The 17,256-nt window shown below is 46.7% G+C and overlaps 1 protein-coding gene across 16 annotated transcripts in view; it reads left to right on the top strand.

Annotated features, from left to right (window-relative positions):
* The window catches only part of LOC148641195 (protein Aster-B-like), a 188,290-nt gene that overhangs the window by 126,013 nt on the left and 45,021 nt on the right, over window positions 1–17,256 (top strand). The window contains exon 1 of one of the 16 annotated variants that reach the window (XM_088619628.1): window positions 9,436–9,748. The exons of the other annotated variants lie outside the window; for them this stretch is intronic. Coding sequence (XP_088475754.1) covers window positions 9,738–9,748 — 11 coding nt within the window. The 5' untranslated portion in view covers window positions 9,436–9,737. Of the gene's footprint in view, window positions 1–9,435; window positions 9,749–17,256 lie in introns of those variants that run through there. 16 annotated transcript variants of the gene reach the window in all.

Here is a 17,256-nt window from a genome sequence, read left to right on the forward strand (position 1 = left end):
CTCTCCCTGGGCCCTCGTTGGCGAGGTGCTACTGTACACACTTGTCTGGAAGGCTTTTCCGCTGCCCTTTCTGGTAAATGATTCATCAGTCGGGAAAGCTCTGCTGAGCACGCGGAAAAGAATGGATCAGGCCGAATGGAGCCTCTTGCTTTTTCTTTCCCTTTCCACACAGCGCACCGATGGGAAGTGTCTGTGTTACGTTAATAGCAGCCATAAGAGATGGAAAAGTATGTACAGTAGTTCACGAGAGTATCAGAACAGGGAATCCACATTTTACTGTCTCATCACCCTGACTAATACTGCGGCCCAAATCCCTTGCCTGTATTTCAGTATTATTTCCGTTGGGCTGGAATGAATCCATACATCCGTCCACCCAATAACAGACAAGAATGCCTGGTCTTCCAAAAACGAAAAGGCAAGGAAAGAGAAAAGAGTTGGACCATTCCTCTGATGGCTGCTGACCTTTCAACAGACCCAGGATTCTTCAGTTCAGTCCGTGAAATATTCCCTGCCTAGTTCCTTAAGCACCGTACGATTTTCTGTAAGAGACAGAGAAAAGAAGACAATCTTATCTTAAGTGCACGTACAAAAGCATGAGTAATGCATTATATAGATGAAGCTATATATCTCTATGTATGTATGTAGAGAAGTGTTTAACTCCCTATGCTGTTTTCAGACCAGTGAAAAGCTGAAGTTCCCTTGACCCCATACTGTTAAGGCACAGCACAAATAACATTGCTGCTTTCTCTTCCAAAGGCTTTGTCCGTACCCACTGCGGGAGATTCATTCCAGAGCTATGAAGCCGCAGCAGAAGTCAGTATGGCAGCGCGATTTCTTCCCCTGTTCAGTGGGGTGATACTGCTTGATACTGAGATTTAGGAAATGGCTAATTTATGGCATGTCCACATTTGAGGTTAGTGCTTCTTCAGCTTGAAATCCTCTGATCCCAAACCCTTGGCCTTCTGCTCCTGGGTAGCTAGTCCACCTCCTCAAATCCTTTGTAACAGCTGGGGATTTCTCCTTAATGCGTTAAGGTCTTGTAGGGTGATGCTCTTCAACCCCCAGTGAGGAGTGTTTCTCCTGCCATGCATGGGAAGTACAGTATACTGAAGTATGTGGTTAAATTTTGTTAAGTGTATGAAGTATAATGGCTGGGTGTTTTTCAAAGAAAATGTACCGGACTGTTACAACACTAAGTGTTCTTTTTCCCCAAGCATGCCAAAGCATGTGGCATTTGATAAAGAAATTCAAGACCATGGAAAATGCTGCAGATCCGAGTGAAAGTGACACCTAGGATTAGAGTAGGGGTCTAATCCAGGGGTCCGAGCCCACAGGCTGTGCATTGTGCTCAGTCAGCACCTACAGGGTTAAAAGGCTGGTAAATCCAGATTTATGAAGTGCTTAAAGACTGCCAGCTCTCCATGTCCTACTTAAGATGCTGACGCGTTGCTCGGCTGCAGGAATCCGGTCCGCGGGGAGTTCTGCCCACGTGACCCCAGTGCCTTGCAATGAGAGGGCAGGGGCGAGCGGCCGGGGCAGGCCCGCGCTCATAAAACCGCCATTGTCGCCGCGGCTGGGTGAACTTCCCAGGGTTCATCCTGCAGCCCAGCCAGCTCGGCCCAGCTGAACACTGGGCTTCTTTTCTGCCGTGGCGCACAACCAAAAACGTCAAGACTGGGGACGTTTCTTGGGAGACATTTCAGCAGGACATTTCCACAGGGTGTTCCTGTGACTGGCCACGCGGAGCTGGGTCTGTAAAATGGTGTTGGGGGGGGTCTGCAGTTTTTCAGTACTCATCTTGCCTTCCCTTCCCAATCAGCATCCGTGTGGCTCCTGTGTTCATTCCCATCCAGTTGTTCATGTTTGGCAGTATTTGTCGCAGACAGGTTTGATTTCTTCTGTTTGTGTTTGTCGGGTGGCGTGTACGCTGTGACTTCTATGACCAGACTGCTTCAGAGGCCACAAGTGCGTGGAGGGGAGCGCGTCTTTACACAAAGGGTTGTGGGAGTAGGAAACAAGCTTGCCAGCCATGTTTTTGTAGTCAATACGGTGACTTTGTTCAAATAAAAGCTGGATGAGGTCCTGGGATCAATTAGCTTCTAGCAACCAAATAGACCAAGTGGGCATTATTATCCCCCTCTTGGTTTCAGCCTTTTTTATATTCCACAGGGCAGAGTTTACCCATCCTGGTTCTGTAGGTCCACACGCCTGCTGTTGTTCCAGCCAAACTCTCAGATGCACAGTGGCCTCCTCTTGTTTGTCACCTTTGTATGTGCCTGATTTATTTATAGTGAGTGATACTCCTGTCAGAAGGAAATGTGGTGCACCAGTGGCACACACCAGTGTTGGGATGAGCTTGAAATCACATGGACTGTTGTTATCGGCGAAAGCCTAGCTTGATTTTGACGTGCAAACTGGAAGAAGATCATTGACATAAAAAAACTGCAAACGCCTCATATTCCCCTTCACACAGGAAAGTGTGTGAAACAGTGGGCTGTAGGGGTTGAGTCAAACTAGATTTCCTCAAATTGTCTTTGTTTTTCATAATCCTCATACAAAAACTCAGTTCTGAGGATTGTCTGTGGTTGAGCAGCTTGGAGACGCTCAGTATATGAAAGGCGTGTGTGTGTTTTTGAGCAGCGGTGTGTTTTGAGGCGGAGAGGTGGCTCTGTGGCTCAGGATCTGCGCCTGTGGCTGGAAGGTTGCCAGTTCAAATCCCGCGGCCGGCAGAGGAATCCTACTCCGTTGGGCCCCTGAGCAAGGCCCTTAACCCCAGCTGCTCCAGGGGTGCCGTACAATGGCTGACCCTGCGCTCTGACCCCAAGCTTCTCTCCCTGTCTGTGTGTCTGTGTCTCCATGGAGAAAAGCTGGGGTATGTGAAAAGATGAATTCCTAATGCAAGAAATTGTATAGGGCTGATAAAGTGATGTGATGTGGTTATGTGTTCTGCTGTCAGTGTCATGATCATCTGTTCTGGAGCTGTTACAGCAGGGCTAGCATCAGGCTTTTCTGGGATGACATGTACGCTCTTATTCATGAAGTTGAAACATGGCGACGTAATTTCCTCCAGGGTGAAATGTTAGCGGCGCAATTTAACATGAACACGCTTTTAATTCAATCTGTCGGAGACCTGCCGTGCCCGATGCCACATTCACATGGTTGACATGCAGCTGCTATGGAATTAATATCAATTTTCTGGCGTAGCAATCAATTGTTTTTTTTTAAAGCCCTTGAAGTTTTTTGCCAGTGATTCCGGAGAGGAGGCTTTGTAGATCTGTCTTTGATTCAGAGGTGACCTGAGGAGATGAAAGTGACCACTGGATCCTGAGCAGGAAACAACTGGAGCCTTGTTTAAATCCCCTGTGTGCCATGGAGTTACTGTACAGTATATACAGGCGCTCCCTGTGTCCATACAGTGCATGAATTAGTCAGAAACAAATATGGTCTCACTGTTAAGCAGTCTTCTGTAGGCATCCTTGAAATCATCTTTATTAATGAGTTGCATGTCTTGATTGTCTATAATCAACGGTAACTGTAATTAATTTAGTTAATTGTCTTTTGAGCGTGCATACAGCTGTTAGACAAGAGGAGCGGTTTCCCTTTTTTTTTAACTGATTCTTCGGTAAAAAAACGACTGTCCAACCTGGAGCACTAAGATAGAGATCGGTCCTGTTGCTGTACGAATTGACGTGCCGCCCGCAAGGGTCTCAAAGAGCTTTTTATATCCAAGAGAGCGGTTCCCCCCCCTGAGGGATGGGCAGCAGTTTTCTAGCGTGGATGGGCCCAGTATATGGCACATCAGGTGGAGAAGTAAGAGTCTTCCCCAGGCTGTGCAAGCTTGCGGTAGAATTTAACTAGCACACCAGGGTTGGCACCCTACTCTTAAACAGTGCCAGGGCATCGTTAATGATTCAGGTTCTCAGTGTAACATCCCATACGAAGAACACCACAGCCTGTAGCACAGTGTCCCTGGTACCCATGCCTTTTAAAAAAAAAAAAAAACCTTTTGAAGCTACATTGTGGTGCATAGTCTAACACACTCAAATTCAGTACTTATGCATTGCACAGAAAAACTAAAGCTACCTTCCAGCTTTGTATTATTGTAATACAGTTTTGTAGTATGAAATGTGGTGTTCCTTTTCAAATGATATGTTGCCTAGAAACATGAGTCAGTGTCTTTACAAAGCCCCACTGAGAATGTAGGTGTGAGGAATTCAGGGATGGAAAAGCAGAACAAGCAGGCGTGTATTCTCTGTCCCTCTAGGATTGCATGTCGCCCGACTTTGGCTACACACACACATTCTGCCCATTTGCCTTTATTAGTTTTTATAGCTCACAGATTGGTCTTTTTAAATAAAATATCATTGTGGTCCTATATAAATAGCCAGGCAATGCACCTGCCTTTCAGTTTGCAGCACCTGAATCCTGTGCAGATTAGGAGTAATGAATTTTTGCACCATTTTAATACTTTAAATTTAAATAGCTGGACTGAATGGACCTGGATCCTCAGGTCAGGACTGTGTCATTTTCATCTGGATGCTGGGAGAATTAATTCATTGAGAAAATTAATGCAGATGTCAGCACACTGGTGGTGGTGGAGGGGAGTCCCCATTACCTGTAAAGCGCTTCTACTGGAGTGACCAGAAAAGCGCTATATAAGTGTAAGCATTTAATTATTATTATTATTATTATTATTATTATTATTATTATTATTATTATTATTAAAGTGCAGGTAGGAAAGGTCTATACTTGCACAGCCAGAAAAAGTGCTATAGCTGCACATGGTTTGTACATCCCAAAGGAAAATATACAAGACACTGGCGAGGTGCTACTGTATTGTTATATACTCTAGGATGTAGCCTATTCTTTGAACTTTTGAAATCATATTGTGGGAATTTCACAGCAGACAACTCAGATAAGTCCTTCAAATATTCAAACTACAGTATCAAGAATACAGATTAAATCTGGGACTTAATATTGAGTTGATGATACTATTCCTCAGTTTATTATAAAAAAGGAAAACAGGATCACCATTCGATCATAATAAACGTTACCTCAAACTGAATACAGAATATTTTTTTAAAATCTTGCAAAGATAGAAAACACCTTGCAGGTTATCTCCCAGGTTCTTGTGCTGATCGGGGGATGCTGACGGTCACTGGCTCTCCCCCACAGAGAGGAAAGCACAAGGGTTCGAGCAGGCCTCCGGAGTAACACTGTCGTGTGCACACTGCTGAGAGACCAGCTTTGGGTCATATCAACTCAAGTGTTTAATATTCTGATTAAAAACTTATGAACATCTGTACCAAGATTGATTTTTTTTTATGACTTAAACCTGAAAATAAAACAGCTAACGTTTATGTGACTATCTGAGGCTTAGCTGATATTTAGGGGCTGTTTTAAATGATCATATTGAAGTCCATCTTACAGAAAATTAAAATAGCGTCATTGTGTGATTAAACCCAAATGCACTCTGTTCCTGACATGTATCTACCCAAGCTAATATTCCAAAAGTCAGAAGTCAGAGTGAAAGATGCAAACAGGAAAAGTCCTCCCGATTTCTCTGACCTCTGTGTCATGCTAGAGACTTTTCACAGAACTCATCTTTGTGTGAGTCGTACTCCCCGCCAGACAGCGAAGAGCTGCCCAGAACGCCGAGCCTCTGGTTTTAAAATGGTCACTTATTTATTCCCCGCTCCTCTCCGTTGCCTGTTTAGCGAGTGGCTGCTCGCGGATGGCCGTGCCCGTTGCAGGCCCTCCTTCCCCTTCCGTTTCGCCCTGTGCATGTGGCGGCGTTCCCAGCATGCCCTGCTGAGCGGATGGCATGCCTGGCAGCCCGCTTCCTCCCCGGTGCTCAGCGCGCTTGGCGCGCTTCAGCTCCTGCTCCCCCCCGTTCGCTCCCCTCGGCAGAGCGCAGCGCTGCTTTTGAGGGCCCGAGACATCGCAAGGGCAAACGTCTGCTCGGCCCGAGAGGTTATTTCATCCCTTCGCTGGCCTCCCTCGTTTCTATGTGCAGGAGAGGTTTTCACACAGATGTGAGGGGGGACTAGTACCACAGTTCCAGGTTACAAGGGCTGAAAAAAGCCCAAGCTTGGCGACCGTTTCAACAAAAACAATTCTGCCTCCTTTCAGAAATGCATACCAACAGGGGTTCCCCTCCAGGACATCCGTGTAATTGCCCCCCGAGAATCGCCGATTGGAGCCCACTGACTCCCAGAACGAGTCCTTGCTGAATCTACTTGAGTAAAACATGCCTGGAGCGAATCATCAGCACTATCTCTTGTCAGATTGGCTTGTAATTAAGTTCTGTTTTCCTAATATTCAGGGCTGTCATCATTCAATTCTGATGTCATGTACAAAGACCCTATTACAGGGGAAAGAGACTCTTCTGTGCTTTGCCTTGCTCTGTGTTCTCTCTGCGAAGAAGTCCGATGTGTAGCTGGCAGTCATTTCCACAAGCTGTTGTTTTTACTCCAGAGTGGGGAGCTCACGCTGGTGTGCTTTGGCAAATGGTTCCATATCGGTTGCATGTTGACATGAAGATGTTTTCTTTCCCGTGGCTTGTAGCCTGTGTGGAAGGTTTCCATAGAAACTGGAGACCAGTGCTGGTTGACAGCCATGTCTGGGGCAGGCCTGTCACCCTCTCCTCCCGTTGTCAGGGTGACGGTGTAAACAGCGGACGGGCAGGGTGCCTGCAGGCGTGTGGGAGTCCGAGGTCAGTGTTCCTCTCGGGTATCGCAGGCTGAAGACACTCAGGTGCACAGCTGCCATGACTGGGGACAAAAGGCCCCAGGAGCCCATATGAAATAAAACTGATCCTTTTCCTCTGCATCTTTAACAGGCCGCAAGTTTAGAGGTCAAAGATAATTTGTGTTATTGGTTTTGAAATCCTTTTTTTTCTTTTAACTTTAAAAAAAAAAACAAGAAAGCGATGGAGCAGTTTACTAGTTAACTGTACGTTAACCTGTGAGGATACTATTTTTTTATGAGGATCCTTTCTTTCCACAGTTTCCTGGGCATTCATCATGTCTCATAAAGATGACTAAAGGGATTACTCTTGAACTAACCAACACAGATGCCTAAAGCAAGGAAATGAACTGTATTCCATTTCCTTTTTTTTATGTTTTAGGACTTCTACAGCAGTGGAGGATAAAGGCACAGACAGGCAACATGTTGTGAGACCGTGGTAGAGGATAGTCAGAAAGGGCTCCATCATTCCCCGTGACGACTTGCTTATAGTCACCCCAGCCTCCCCTCGGCTGCACAGCGGAGCAGTATCTCCCTGCTGTCAGCTGCCGCTCGCGAGGAATGGCTCCGGATGTTGCTCAGGACTCCCTAGGGAGTGTAGCCAGAGACTCGGTCCACCCGGTCACCTTGGTGGCCACGATGACGTTAAATTCCCTCAGGGGCGCCATGCTGGCAGGGGCTCAGGGCTCAGGGCAGCCCGATAAGAGGGCGTCTCCGCGCCCAGGGTCAGGGCCAGCAGGGCGGTTAGCGCGTTCCGGTGTTGCCCCAGGGTCTGACTGACGCAGCTTCGGCCCTGAGGGCGCCGTGTAGCCCGTCTGGGGCCAAGCTGGGCGGTTCATTCTCCCGGTCTCCTCGGGATGGAGCTGTGGATCCCCTGCCCTGTTCCGAGAGAGAGCTGGGGAGGGCTGCGTCTGTGCGGCCGTCTGGCCCGGTCAGCGTGGTGCCCTCACAGAGCCCTCACTGAATGAATGAAGCTCAGAAGGGCTGGGCATACAGTCACACTGGCAGCCAGGCACTTGGACGATAGCACAGGTTTCCATAGCAATACGACAGAAAGAACTTCTTGTTGTTCTGTTGCAGATGTTTTTTTTTCAGCTATGAATTTTGATGTTTTAAGTATTATAGCAAGGGCACCACTGGTATTGCATTAGCAAAGACATTCCTAAAGTTTCTATCCCGGCGAAGACATGTTGGAGGAACGTCTCTTTTCTCTGTCCCCTTCTGGTGCTCCCAGGAATGTTAATTTCTGATCTTCAGACAGATGATGAGGATTCTAGTTAAAACAGTGCTTTTTTGCTTAGATACTTTTTTTTATTTCTGCTTTGTTACCTGGGATTAGCTGTGACTACATTTTACACAATTTTACTTTAAGAAAACATTATATCAACATATAGTAGCATTGTAAGTATGATGAGGACATTTATCCTCCAGAAAACCGGTAAGTCTGGACACTGTATGTGTGTATGTGTTCAGACAGCAAACTAATTGGCTCTATGTAAATGACTAGTTGCAGCAGATGGGAAAATGACATCAAGAGTAATAAAAAAATTACCCATCATGGCTTCATGAGCAGTGAAGGACAGCTGATTCAATAAGGTGCACTCAATTAAATTTTTCTGGTGTAGTCAGACTGACCTGTACATCTGAGTGGTTATTTCCCGAATACGCTAGAATTAGCTAAATAATGTGCTTTGGGGGCTACTAAGTACAACATGATGGTTTTTTTTATCCGTTTCTTTCTTTGTAAAATGTCTAAAGTTTCTCAAGTGCTCCACGTAATTGTAATCCCAGATCGTTTCTTTAAGACTTTTAAATTCAAGTGCTACAAATTAATTAAAAGAGGCACTTGCGTAAAGGGCCTGTTTCGGATCAATTTCTTCTCAAACAGTTATGGGTTGATTTAGAGGGCTTTGCAGAGCTGTTGAACCAGTACCGTGTGCTGTTTCTTAATTGACTCTGGAGAGAAACCTCATGTATTTCAAAGATTTGTTTTTTGAATTATTTTTAACTAAAGGTTGGAGTGGGGCTTCGTACTTTTAAACCAAGGGGACACACGGTGCAGGAATATCATCCTGGTTCCGCAGCCTGATTCCTAGTTTTTGGGAGTTTAAGAAGGCTGGATGTCAATTCAACCTGTGCAGCATTTTTTTAAAGGCATTGTTTAACAAAAGCCAAAACCTCTCCAGCGTACTGAGAAAGCATTTTAGAATGATTTGGTTTTCCGTCCTAATCGCTGCACAAGCTCAAGTCGGCTGGCTGGAGGCCTTAAGAAGAACTAACGCTGAGCAAACTGACCAGCTGAGCAAACTGGAGCCCAAGAGAAAGTGTTTTTATCTCCTTATGTGGCATATTGTACACATCTAAAAGGGCAGTGCTGACCACCCGGGCAAAGATCACGTGTGCCAGGGGGCATTCAGGGAACCCACATGGCGCAGCCCTGGCTGAGCGGTCAGCGCAGGGGGTGTGTGCTGGGGGCTGAAGAGGAAAGCTGACCCGAAAGGCAGTGATGTCAGCCCCTCCATTCATGAAAACCATGAATAATTGAAAAGCCGGCAGGCTCACTGCACCAAGCAGAAGCTATTATGCGAAGCAACAGCTCTCTCTCTCTCTCTCTCTCTCTCTCTCTCTCTCTCTCTCGCTTGGCGTGAGCGTGAGTGCGCGTGTGTGATGAGAGGGAGGGGGGGAGGGAGAGAGGTTCAGTTTAGCTGGAGAGGACGCGAGCGCGCGGCAGGGAATCAGGCGAGCGGAGCGTTCGGGGGGAGAGTGGCTGGAATAGGAAGTCATGAGAGGATCCGCAGGGGAAGGGTCCCCTGCCCTGCTCTGTGACAGCGCGGCGCACGGACACCTGTAGCGGATTGCGCTGGAGAGGGCTCCGTCCGCGCGGCCCCCTGCCGGGCATGGTCAGTGCGGCGTCCTCCCGCCTCGTCCTCACAGAGTCCTCGCTGAATGAATGAAGCTCAGAAGGGCTGTTCGTTTTGGTACAGTCCTTCATGGCTACCAGGTTAGTGTAAGTCTGCTTCCTGAGGCGTACTGTTGAATCTCTTTCCCCTCTTCGGTGTGTGCGTGTAGGCTCTCCTCCGTGCCGATTCTGTGGGTCCTTCCCTCGTGCCTTGTGCCTTATGATCGTCGTTTTATTGTTTCAGCATCGGAACATGTGCGTTGTACCGAGATGCGTGCCTGTTGCCTTGAAGCCAGGCTCTTGCTTCTGTTTGTAGCAGGTGTTGTCAGGGCAATATAAAATGCTCCTTCGTTATTAGGGGATCACACCGACAATCCCGAGCTTAATCTTCCCAGCGTAATTCCCCCAGCCCACCCCCTTTTAGGTGCTGAAAGGAAATCAGTATTGCTAATTTGCTTCCTTAGGAGCCGAGTCAAAGCGTTTTGCAGGGGCTTGGGGTTAATGGTTGAATTTAGAATGCGTCACAGAGAGGACACAGGGGCTGGCTGCTGGGGGAGAGACCGTGCGGCGTGCAGTGTGGTGAAAATCACCTACTGTATATGTGCCCTCCCACAGCACAGCCTCCACCTGGGAGAGATTACAGCAGGGAAAAGCCTCTTGCCCGCTGACCGAGACGCAGAGCGTGTGTGTGTCGGGTCAGTGAGCAAGTGCAGAGGCAGCGTTTGTCTTCGGGTTTCACCTCGTTTCTTTCCCCCAGTGTCGTTATGTGAGGTGCGTTTATTCTTCTGCAAAGGAATGAATGAATCACCAAGCCCAGCCTTTCTTTTTTTGCAAAACATAACAGTTGTGATCCATGTTTCTTACGGTTCCTACAGTAGGAAGCTGTTTTCCCTGACTGTTCTAATCGACCACTGTACCTGACTAGTCAAGAAATATCTTTCTTTGCGACAGATCACAATAATAATGTCATATCACACCTTTCTTTCCTTTTTTTTTACCAGTTTTAATTACTATATTTTTTTAAGAAAGGCTGTATGGTTGTGCAAAGATCGTTCCATAGTGCCCTTGGTGTTTGTATTGCTATAACTGAGGATATTAAAATCGCAAGCCATTCTCTTTTTTATTAACAGAGGATGGGCCCTTTTCTAAATCAAATTTAGAAGCCAAGTTGATCTCCGCACTGCAGAATTGTTTTGCGAAACCCCAGCAGAGCAAGAGGAGACACCTGTTTGTGATGTCTGGGGGTTGAGGGATTATTCGAAACATTTTTTTTCTTGTAAAACAATGTAGAGAACATCTGACGGTGAAAAACAAGAACGGTGCTTTGTGAAGGAGAGAGTTCGTTTCCCAGAATCCTGATGTCACTGGGCTGTTGTCTGGAAGCCATGCGCCATGTGGAACAGATATAGCCTGCTGGAGGATCTGGTTAGACAAGGACATTGGTGGCCTTTTAATGAAAGGTAGCACAGAACCTAGTGAGACTGCCTAGTCAGACAGTTTTATTATACTGCCGGGAAAAGTGCTTCTGCACCTTCACTTACAGTCATCCCAAGTGCTGGTGTAATGTGTCTCCTCTGAAGTCCTCAATGAGTCAGTTGTGACTGTGAAGGACCATGTGCTTATCCATTTTTCTTGAAAGCCTTTCAAAGGCTTGTGTGTATCCAAGTACCCAGCTGCATGGTCTAAACTGTAGCCCCAGCTTCTTTAAAAAAAATAAATGACCAGACGAGATCCTTGGATCAATTAGTTAGATCTGGACAGTCCAAATGGCCTCTTTACTTTTGTGACCTTTCTTATAAAGTTATGTTTAAAAGCCATTGCATTTTCAATAGGACAGTTTGTACTAAATCACACCTTCCTGCTGGACGTTTCAGTAATTTGTTTAATGAGACAGCCTGCAGCTTTTTCCTTTGATGCTGCCGGCATTCATTTAGTACATACAGTATAGTCGTCAGGCATTGCGGTGTAGTCTGGGACATTCAGTCAGTTAGTCCTAGTCAAAAATCACATTGGTGAACATTCACCGAGGGCGAGTTACTGCTCTTTTGGTATTAAGAAAAGGGTTGCATCTATAGCAGTGAAGAATCATCCCCTGCGAGCAGGTAATGTAGTCATGGAGAAGCAGGTTTATCAGCAGGTATCCTTACCCTGTGGTTCTGTTACCGTTGACTCCAGAAGACTCACGCTCGGCTGTTGGAGGACAGTCTGGTCTCATCCATGCCGCTGGTTCGGCTTTTTCCTCGCGCTTGTGTTTCAGGGAAAATGTCCTAGCGCCAGCGAAAAAAAAACCCATTTCAGAGCGTATACCGAAATCACCCGAGAGGAGCACCAAACAGTCCTGTGCTTCCAAAGTCCTGTGCTTCCAAAGCACACAGTGCTGTGCTTCCAAAGTTTTTGCACCTCATATGTCAGTCCTGTGCTTCCAAAGTTTTTGCACCTCATATGTCTTTCAGTGGCACTTCGAGTCCGTAGTGTACAACGCACGACCGGAGGTTGGGTCCGTCTTGCAGATTTTAAGAAAGGCCAGTCCTCCTCCCGTGACCTTGCATCATTCCTGGTGACAGCGGTAGAGAAGTGACCGAGGTTCAGGGCACAGATCCTTTCCAGGCAGGACAGCTCTGGTCTCCAGGCCGGGGGTCCTCATCCGTACGGCGAGAGACCCGTTCCTTGCATCAGGGTGCTGAAACACTTCTGCAGAACTTGCTTCCCTCATGCTGTACTCTACTCTACTCTACTCTGTTCCGTGTCGTGCGCGCAGCTTGTGCCACCCTGTGACGAAGGGGGAGACGGACACTGTCCAGCAGGGACGCTGGCCCATGTCCACCTCCTGTTGCCCAGATCTGTGCCTTCTCCCTGTTGGAACCCATGAGAGGCGCTCTGGTGGGACACATCTGACAAGGCACAATTTAAAAGTGGGTGGTCTTCTTTGCGAGGGAAAAATGATAAGTCAAGAACTCCAAAGACATAAGCTTAAAAGAATGACTGATTACGCTCTGTGTTGTTAAAAAAAATAATCTCAAAATCAGACTTTTACAGAATTACATCAAAACATTTCATGCAGATATTGTGTATAGTATTTGATAGAGTGCATGTTCGAGGATTTCCACCCTTGGGGTCCTAGGTCCTGGACTTCCACACAAAATGCAGTGCCCCCACTGTCCTGGTAAAAATCAGGAATTGTTCGTTGATTCTCAGTGAATTTCCCTGTAGCAAGTATTTGGTTTAGTAGTGATTCATGAAATAGCAATATACCAGTGATGGAAATTGTACAAAATATAAATGAATTGTTCATTACGAAAGCTGTGCTTTGGGTTTAATGACGATATCATCATGAGCTAGGAAATGGGAAATGCTCTGACAGCTTTGGTCCAGACACAGTAGTCTTTACTGCTCCCTGCTGTAGAATGTCTTTATCATTAGAAGCAGTGAGAAAGCTGCTATCATGGGCTTGGAATTGCTTTTCTTCTGCAAATATTTGCAATTTTAATTCTTCACAAAGCACGCTTTTTGAGTGTTGTTCTCCCTGTCTGACTGGGAACTCTGGCCCATAGGAAGCTGCAAGCTCAGGTGAAGTTAATGGCTTGTTCGTCTTTGACCCTTTAATCCTCCACTTTAATGGTGGAGACGCCATCTTATTATGGAAAAGCAGTTTTTTACAACATGTCGGTTAAATTGAACTCTTTTCTTTTCGTGGCTATTCTTTAACAGTGCCTTGACTTTGTCAATTTGTCTGCTGTGGAAGCAGTGTTTTCCTTTATTTGGATTTATATCTGGATTTCTCTGTAGTATCGTGTATTTTCTTGTTTTCACTTCAGGTCAGAGTAGGTTTCTCACTTAGGGAACTGTTTCCATGCTTGTGATCATGGAACATGCCATAAATCTTGCTTTGTCTGCTGTGCTGAAATGTGTATTCAGTGGTCATAGAGTGGCTGTCAGTGGAAGTGACAAATTTAAAATGTGTTTTATGTCTGTACATTGCTTTTGCAGAAAACAGAATTCTTTCAGCAGGTTGTAATAACGGCTCCATCCCAGCCAGAAAAAATACACACATTTACATGATAAATTTAATCTACAAAATATGAGAAAGCATTGTAATTAATGCTTTTGTGATTAAAATGGATCCAAGAGGGATATCGTGGATATAGCTATCGTTTAGGAGGATTTTGCTGGTCTAAAGAGATCTGCATGGAGTACTGACATACTGAAGACATGATGGATGGATTAATATCCTCATTCATTTATTTCCTTTTTTAAATTCTATAATGTTAGCATGCCCAAAGTGGTTGGGCAACCAGTTGACCTTGGACCCCTAGAGTTTTGTCTCTCCTTACTAAGGAGTTTTTGGTTCCTCCCCTCCGTTGTCTTCTGGTCTTCTGTTCTGTATTCACAACATGTATGGTTACTTGCATTGTTAAGCGCCTTGGGGGCAACCTTCTTGTGAAAGGCGCTATATAAAAATGAATTGAATTGAATTAAAATCCCGGGCGGTCACTGAGAACCTTCACTCTGAATGCGGATGTGACTACATGACCTGCAGTTTCCTCCGACACACTTGAGGAACGGCGCCTAACCCTGTTGTACTGCCAGCTGAGTAGTGCTGTGTGCCACTACAGAGCCTGGGTCAAGGTGTCTCTGGTGGCAGCCTCTCCCATTGAGTGCAACTGGAGAATCAACGCACTCGGACCATTAACAGGACTTGAAAACGTTGCCCTTGTCAGCAGAGTGACCATTATTTCAGCCTCCGCTGAGAGCAGCAGTCTGGCCTCTCAGTCTGCCCTGAGGCTGAGCTTCCTAGCTCTGCCGTGGCCAGGGGGAGGGGCTTTGAAATAGCCAATGATAGCACTGCCCTCACACCACTTCTACTGTAGGCAGACATAGAAGGTTGTTTGCTGTTTTATTGAGGATGATTAAATGTGGTCTGCGCTTTGTGTTGATGGTTTGATTTAGATACTGTCTGGATTTGAACACTCGTTCATTTTCACGTGCAATTCATTTACGGACTGATAGACATCATTCAGACAGCGTCCATTGTAACTAGGGATTCTGGTTAAGAAAGGAAAGGAGATGTTCAAACACCAAGGGTTTCTGGTTTTAACAGGGACCGTCTTTCTGAAGGACGTTTATGAAGCAGGTGGTAACCTGGCTAGGAGGGGTCATCCGCAACCTTTCCTTGCTCTGGAACTGGATAAATCTTAAACGGAGGGCATTCGGCTTTGCAAGTGGCAGTTCTACTGTTCTGCGGTGAGGATAGGTGGCAGCTGCACTGGTACCTGCAAATAACTCGGCGAACTATCGTCATCGTTGTCTTGTCCGGGTATTGAATGCATTACTCCAAATTCCCGCTTTGCTCTTCATGCTCATGCTGAGCAGCCGTGGGCACGATTAGGATGCCCATCGGGATATCTTGCCCGCTGCAGCGGGCCTGAAAACACACGCCACCTGGCACGCGTTTCATTGCAGCGGCGTCGGGGGGGCTCTGTGACGCGTGCTGCCTCCTGTTTCTCGGAAACACGAACGCTCTGGCCGAGCTCACCCTCCTCCGGAAGAGCGCCTGCTGTCCTTGTCGACACTGTACACCTGCGCGCGTCGGGGCCGGACGGGGTGGTTCTTTGGACAACCGGTCAGCAGGCTTCAAAGTCGCCTGTGTGTGGAGGAGGGGGGCAGGTGTAATTCTATAGTGGCATTGTTGCTCCCAGGTGAGCAATGGGATTGGTGACGTAATGTGTTGTATAATGCCATCTAAAGTAACAAGGCCTTACAGGCTGAGCCTCTAAAATCACTCCATTAAAGGAAGTACTTCCTTGTACATTGTACTACTGATTGCAAGAGCGCGTGATATTACGTATCAGTTCAGAAGCAAGCAAATGGAGTTTATCTTCTCCTGTACCTCGGTGTGCCTCTCTCTCTTGCTCTTTTCCCTTTGTTTTCCTTCTTGTTTGTTTTTCCAGATTGGTCTTCTGTCCGGCTGTGTGCTTTGCAGTAATGCTGTCCGATTGAAGCACCTGAAGGGAGTGGTGTTCCGGGGTGGTGTGGGGGGGCCCTCTCGGGGGGGGGGGGGGGGTGTAGGGCCGGCAGGAATGGGGCGCAGACAGGCTGGGTGGCGGGGCGCCGCGGGGGCCGGGTGAGGTGCGGTGCGCCAGCTGCTCGCTTGCTGACTCCTTCTGCTCGTCTGTTTGTTTTCTTCACAGATCAGCGGCAGCACATCAAATCCAAACACACTTCACATTTAATCACATAAAAGGGGATGACAGGGCACGTGCACGAGGAGAGGAGAGAAAGAGCGCAGATGGCTTTTTGGAAAAGCAAAAGGGGCCTTTTATTTTGTTTTCTCATTTAGGAAGAGGTTTCCAAACTCAGTTTATTACCTTTCCGTACAATACAGTACATGAGTATGTAATCGCTTGACGGGTTTGTTTTCTCAGCTTTCCCAGCTAGTTTTTTTTTGTTCTCTTCCTTGGCAGTGCAGTACTCATCCACTCATTTACCCTTAAAGAGCTCCCAGTCTTGGGAGGCCTCTCCCTTTGGAGGTTGACATTGGTCCGTGTGCTGGAGACCTCAGAAAGTTGCAGAGCAGCTCGGAATCCAGCTCGTTAGCCCGATGCATGCGAGCTGTGTGCAGGAATAATGAGAAGGACCTGACGTGCTGTGCGTGAGGAAAGGTCGGGTCCAGAGGAGAGAGAGGAGCCCAGCGCTGGGCCCGTGTCTCGCTCTCTCGTAGAGGACTGGAAGAGGACAGCTCGTCTTCAGAGAAAGCGGGAGGTTGGCCTCCAAGCGTCTTATTTTTATACTCCTGTGGTTACATCTCAGCTGTGGCACTAGAAACTACTGAAAACCACACTCTGAATCAGAGTGCTTAAAAATCGGAGAACACTGTCAGTTTGGGAAAGTTGGGAAAAACCGTTGTCAAACATGTTTGAGTAAAGATGTACTGTATAAAAGTGGAAGTCTATCCTTGAGCAGAACAATAGCCCCAAGATCCTTGATTACAACCTGTTCACTCCGGGACCACTGACTGTTTCCCAAACCAACCTGTTGTACAGCAATCTCCACTCTGACCATCTTGTCCTCTGTCACTATGGCAGCTACCAAGGAGTTCACAGAGCACAGGGTCACTGGAACCAGGCCCAGAATGAGTCAGTGGGCTTTGTCTTGACGCACTGCTGGTCCCGAAGCTGCTGAAAACACTGCTACCAAATCGCGCATTAAACTGGGCAAACAGGGACCTCTTAAAAAAATGAAATAGTTTTTTTCTGTGCTGTCAAAGAAGTATGGATTTTCCATTAACAATTTTTCAGAGAACAAGGAATGAAGGGAACAACCCGTTTTCAGAAATTTAAAGAGTGCTTTTAAGTACTTTATTAAATGTATGTTATAAACAACGGCCATTAATGTCGTCCTGTGCATACAGGCCTGAAAGCCATCTGTTACCATGGAAACCTCTTCCCCCAGTGTAGAGCTGACAGGCCCACTCTCACCAAGTGCAGTAGTGACAGGCGACTTTTCAGTCTCATACAGATTGGGGATGTTTTTAAAGGGTTCTTTCTTTTACAGTTTGTGCAAAGCCTTGGATGAAAAATGGGTCTTACTCGTTACCAGATTTTTGGATTTAG

This window comes from Lepisosteus platostomus, chromosome 25, assembly GCF_059453375.1.
Source record: "Lepisosteus platostomus isolate fLepPlt1 chromosome 25, fLepPlt1.hap1, whole genome shotgun sequence".
Lineage (NCBI taxonomy): Eukaryota > Metazoa > Chordata > Actinopteri > Semionotiformes > Lepisosteidae > Lepisosteus > Lepisosteus platostomus.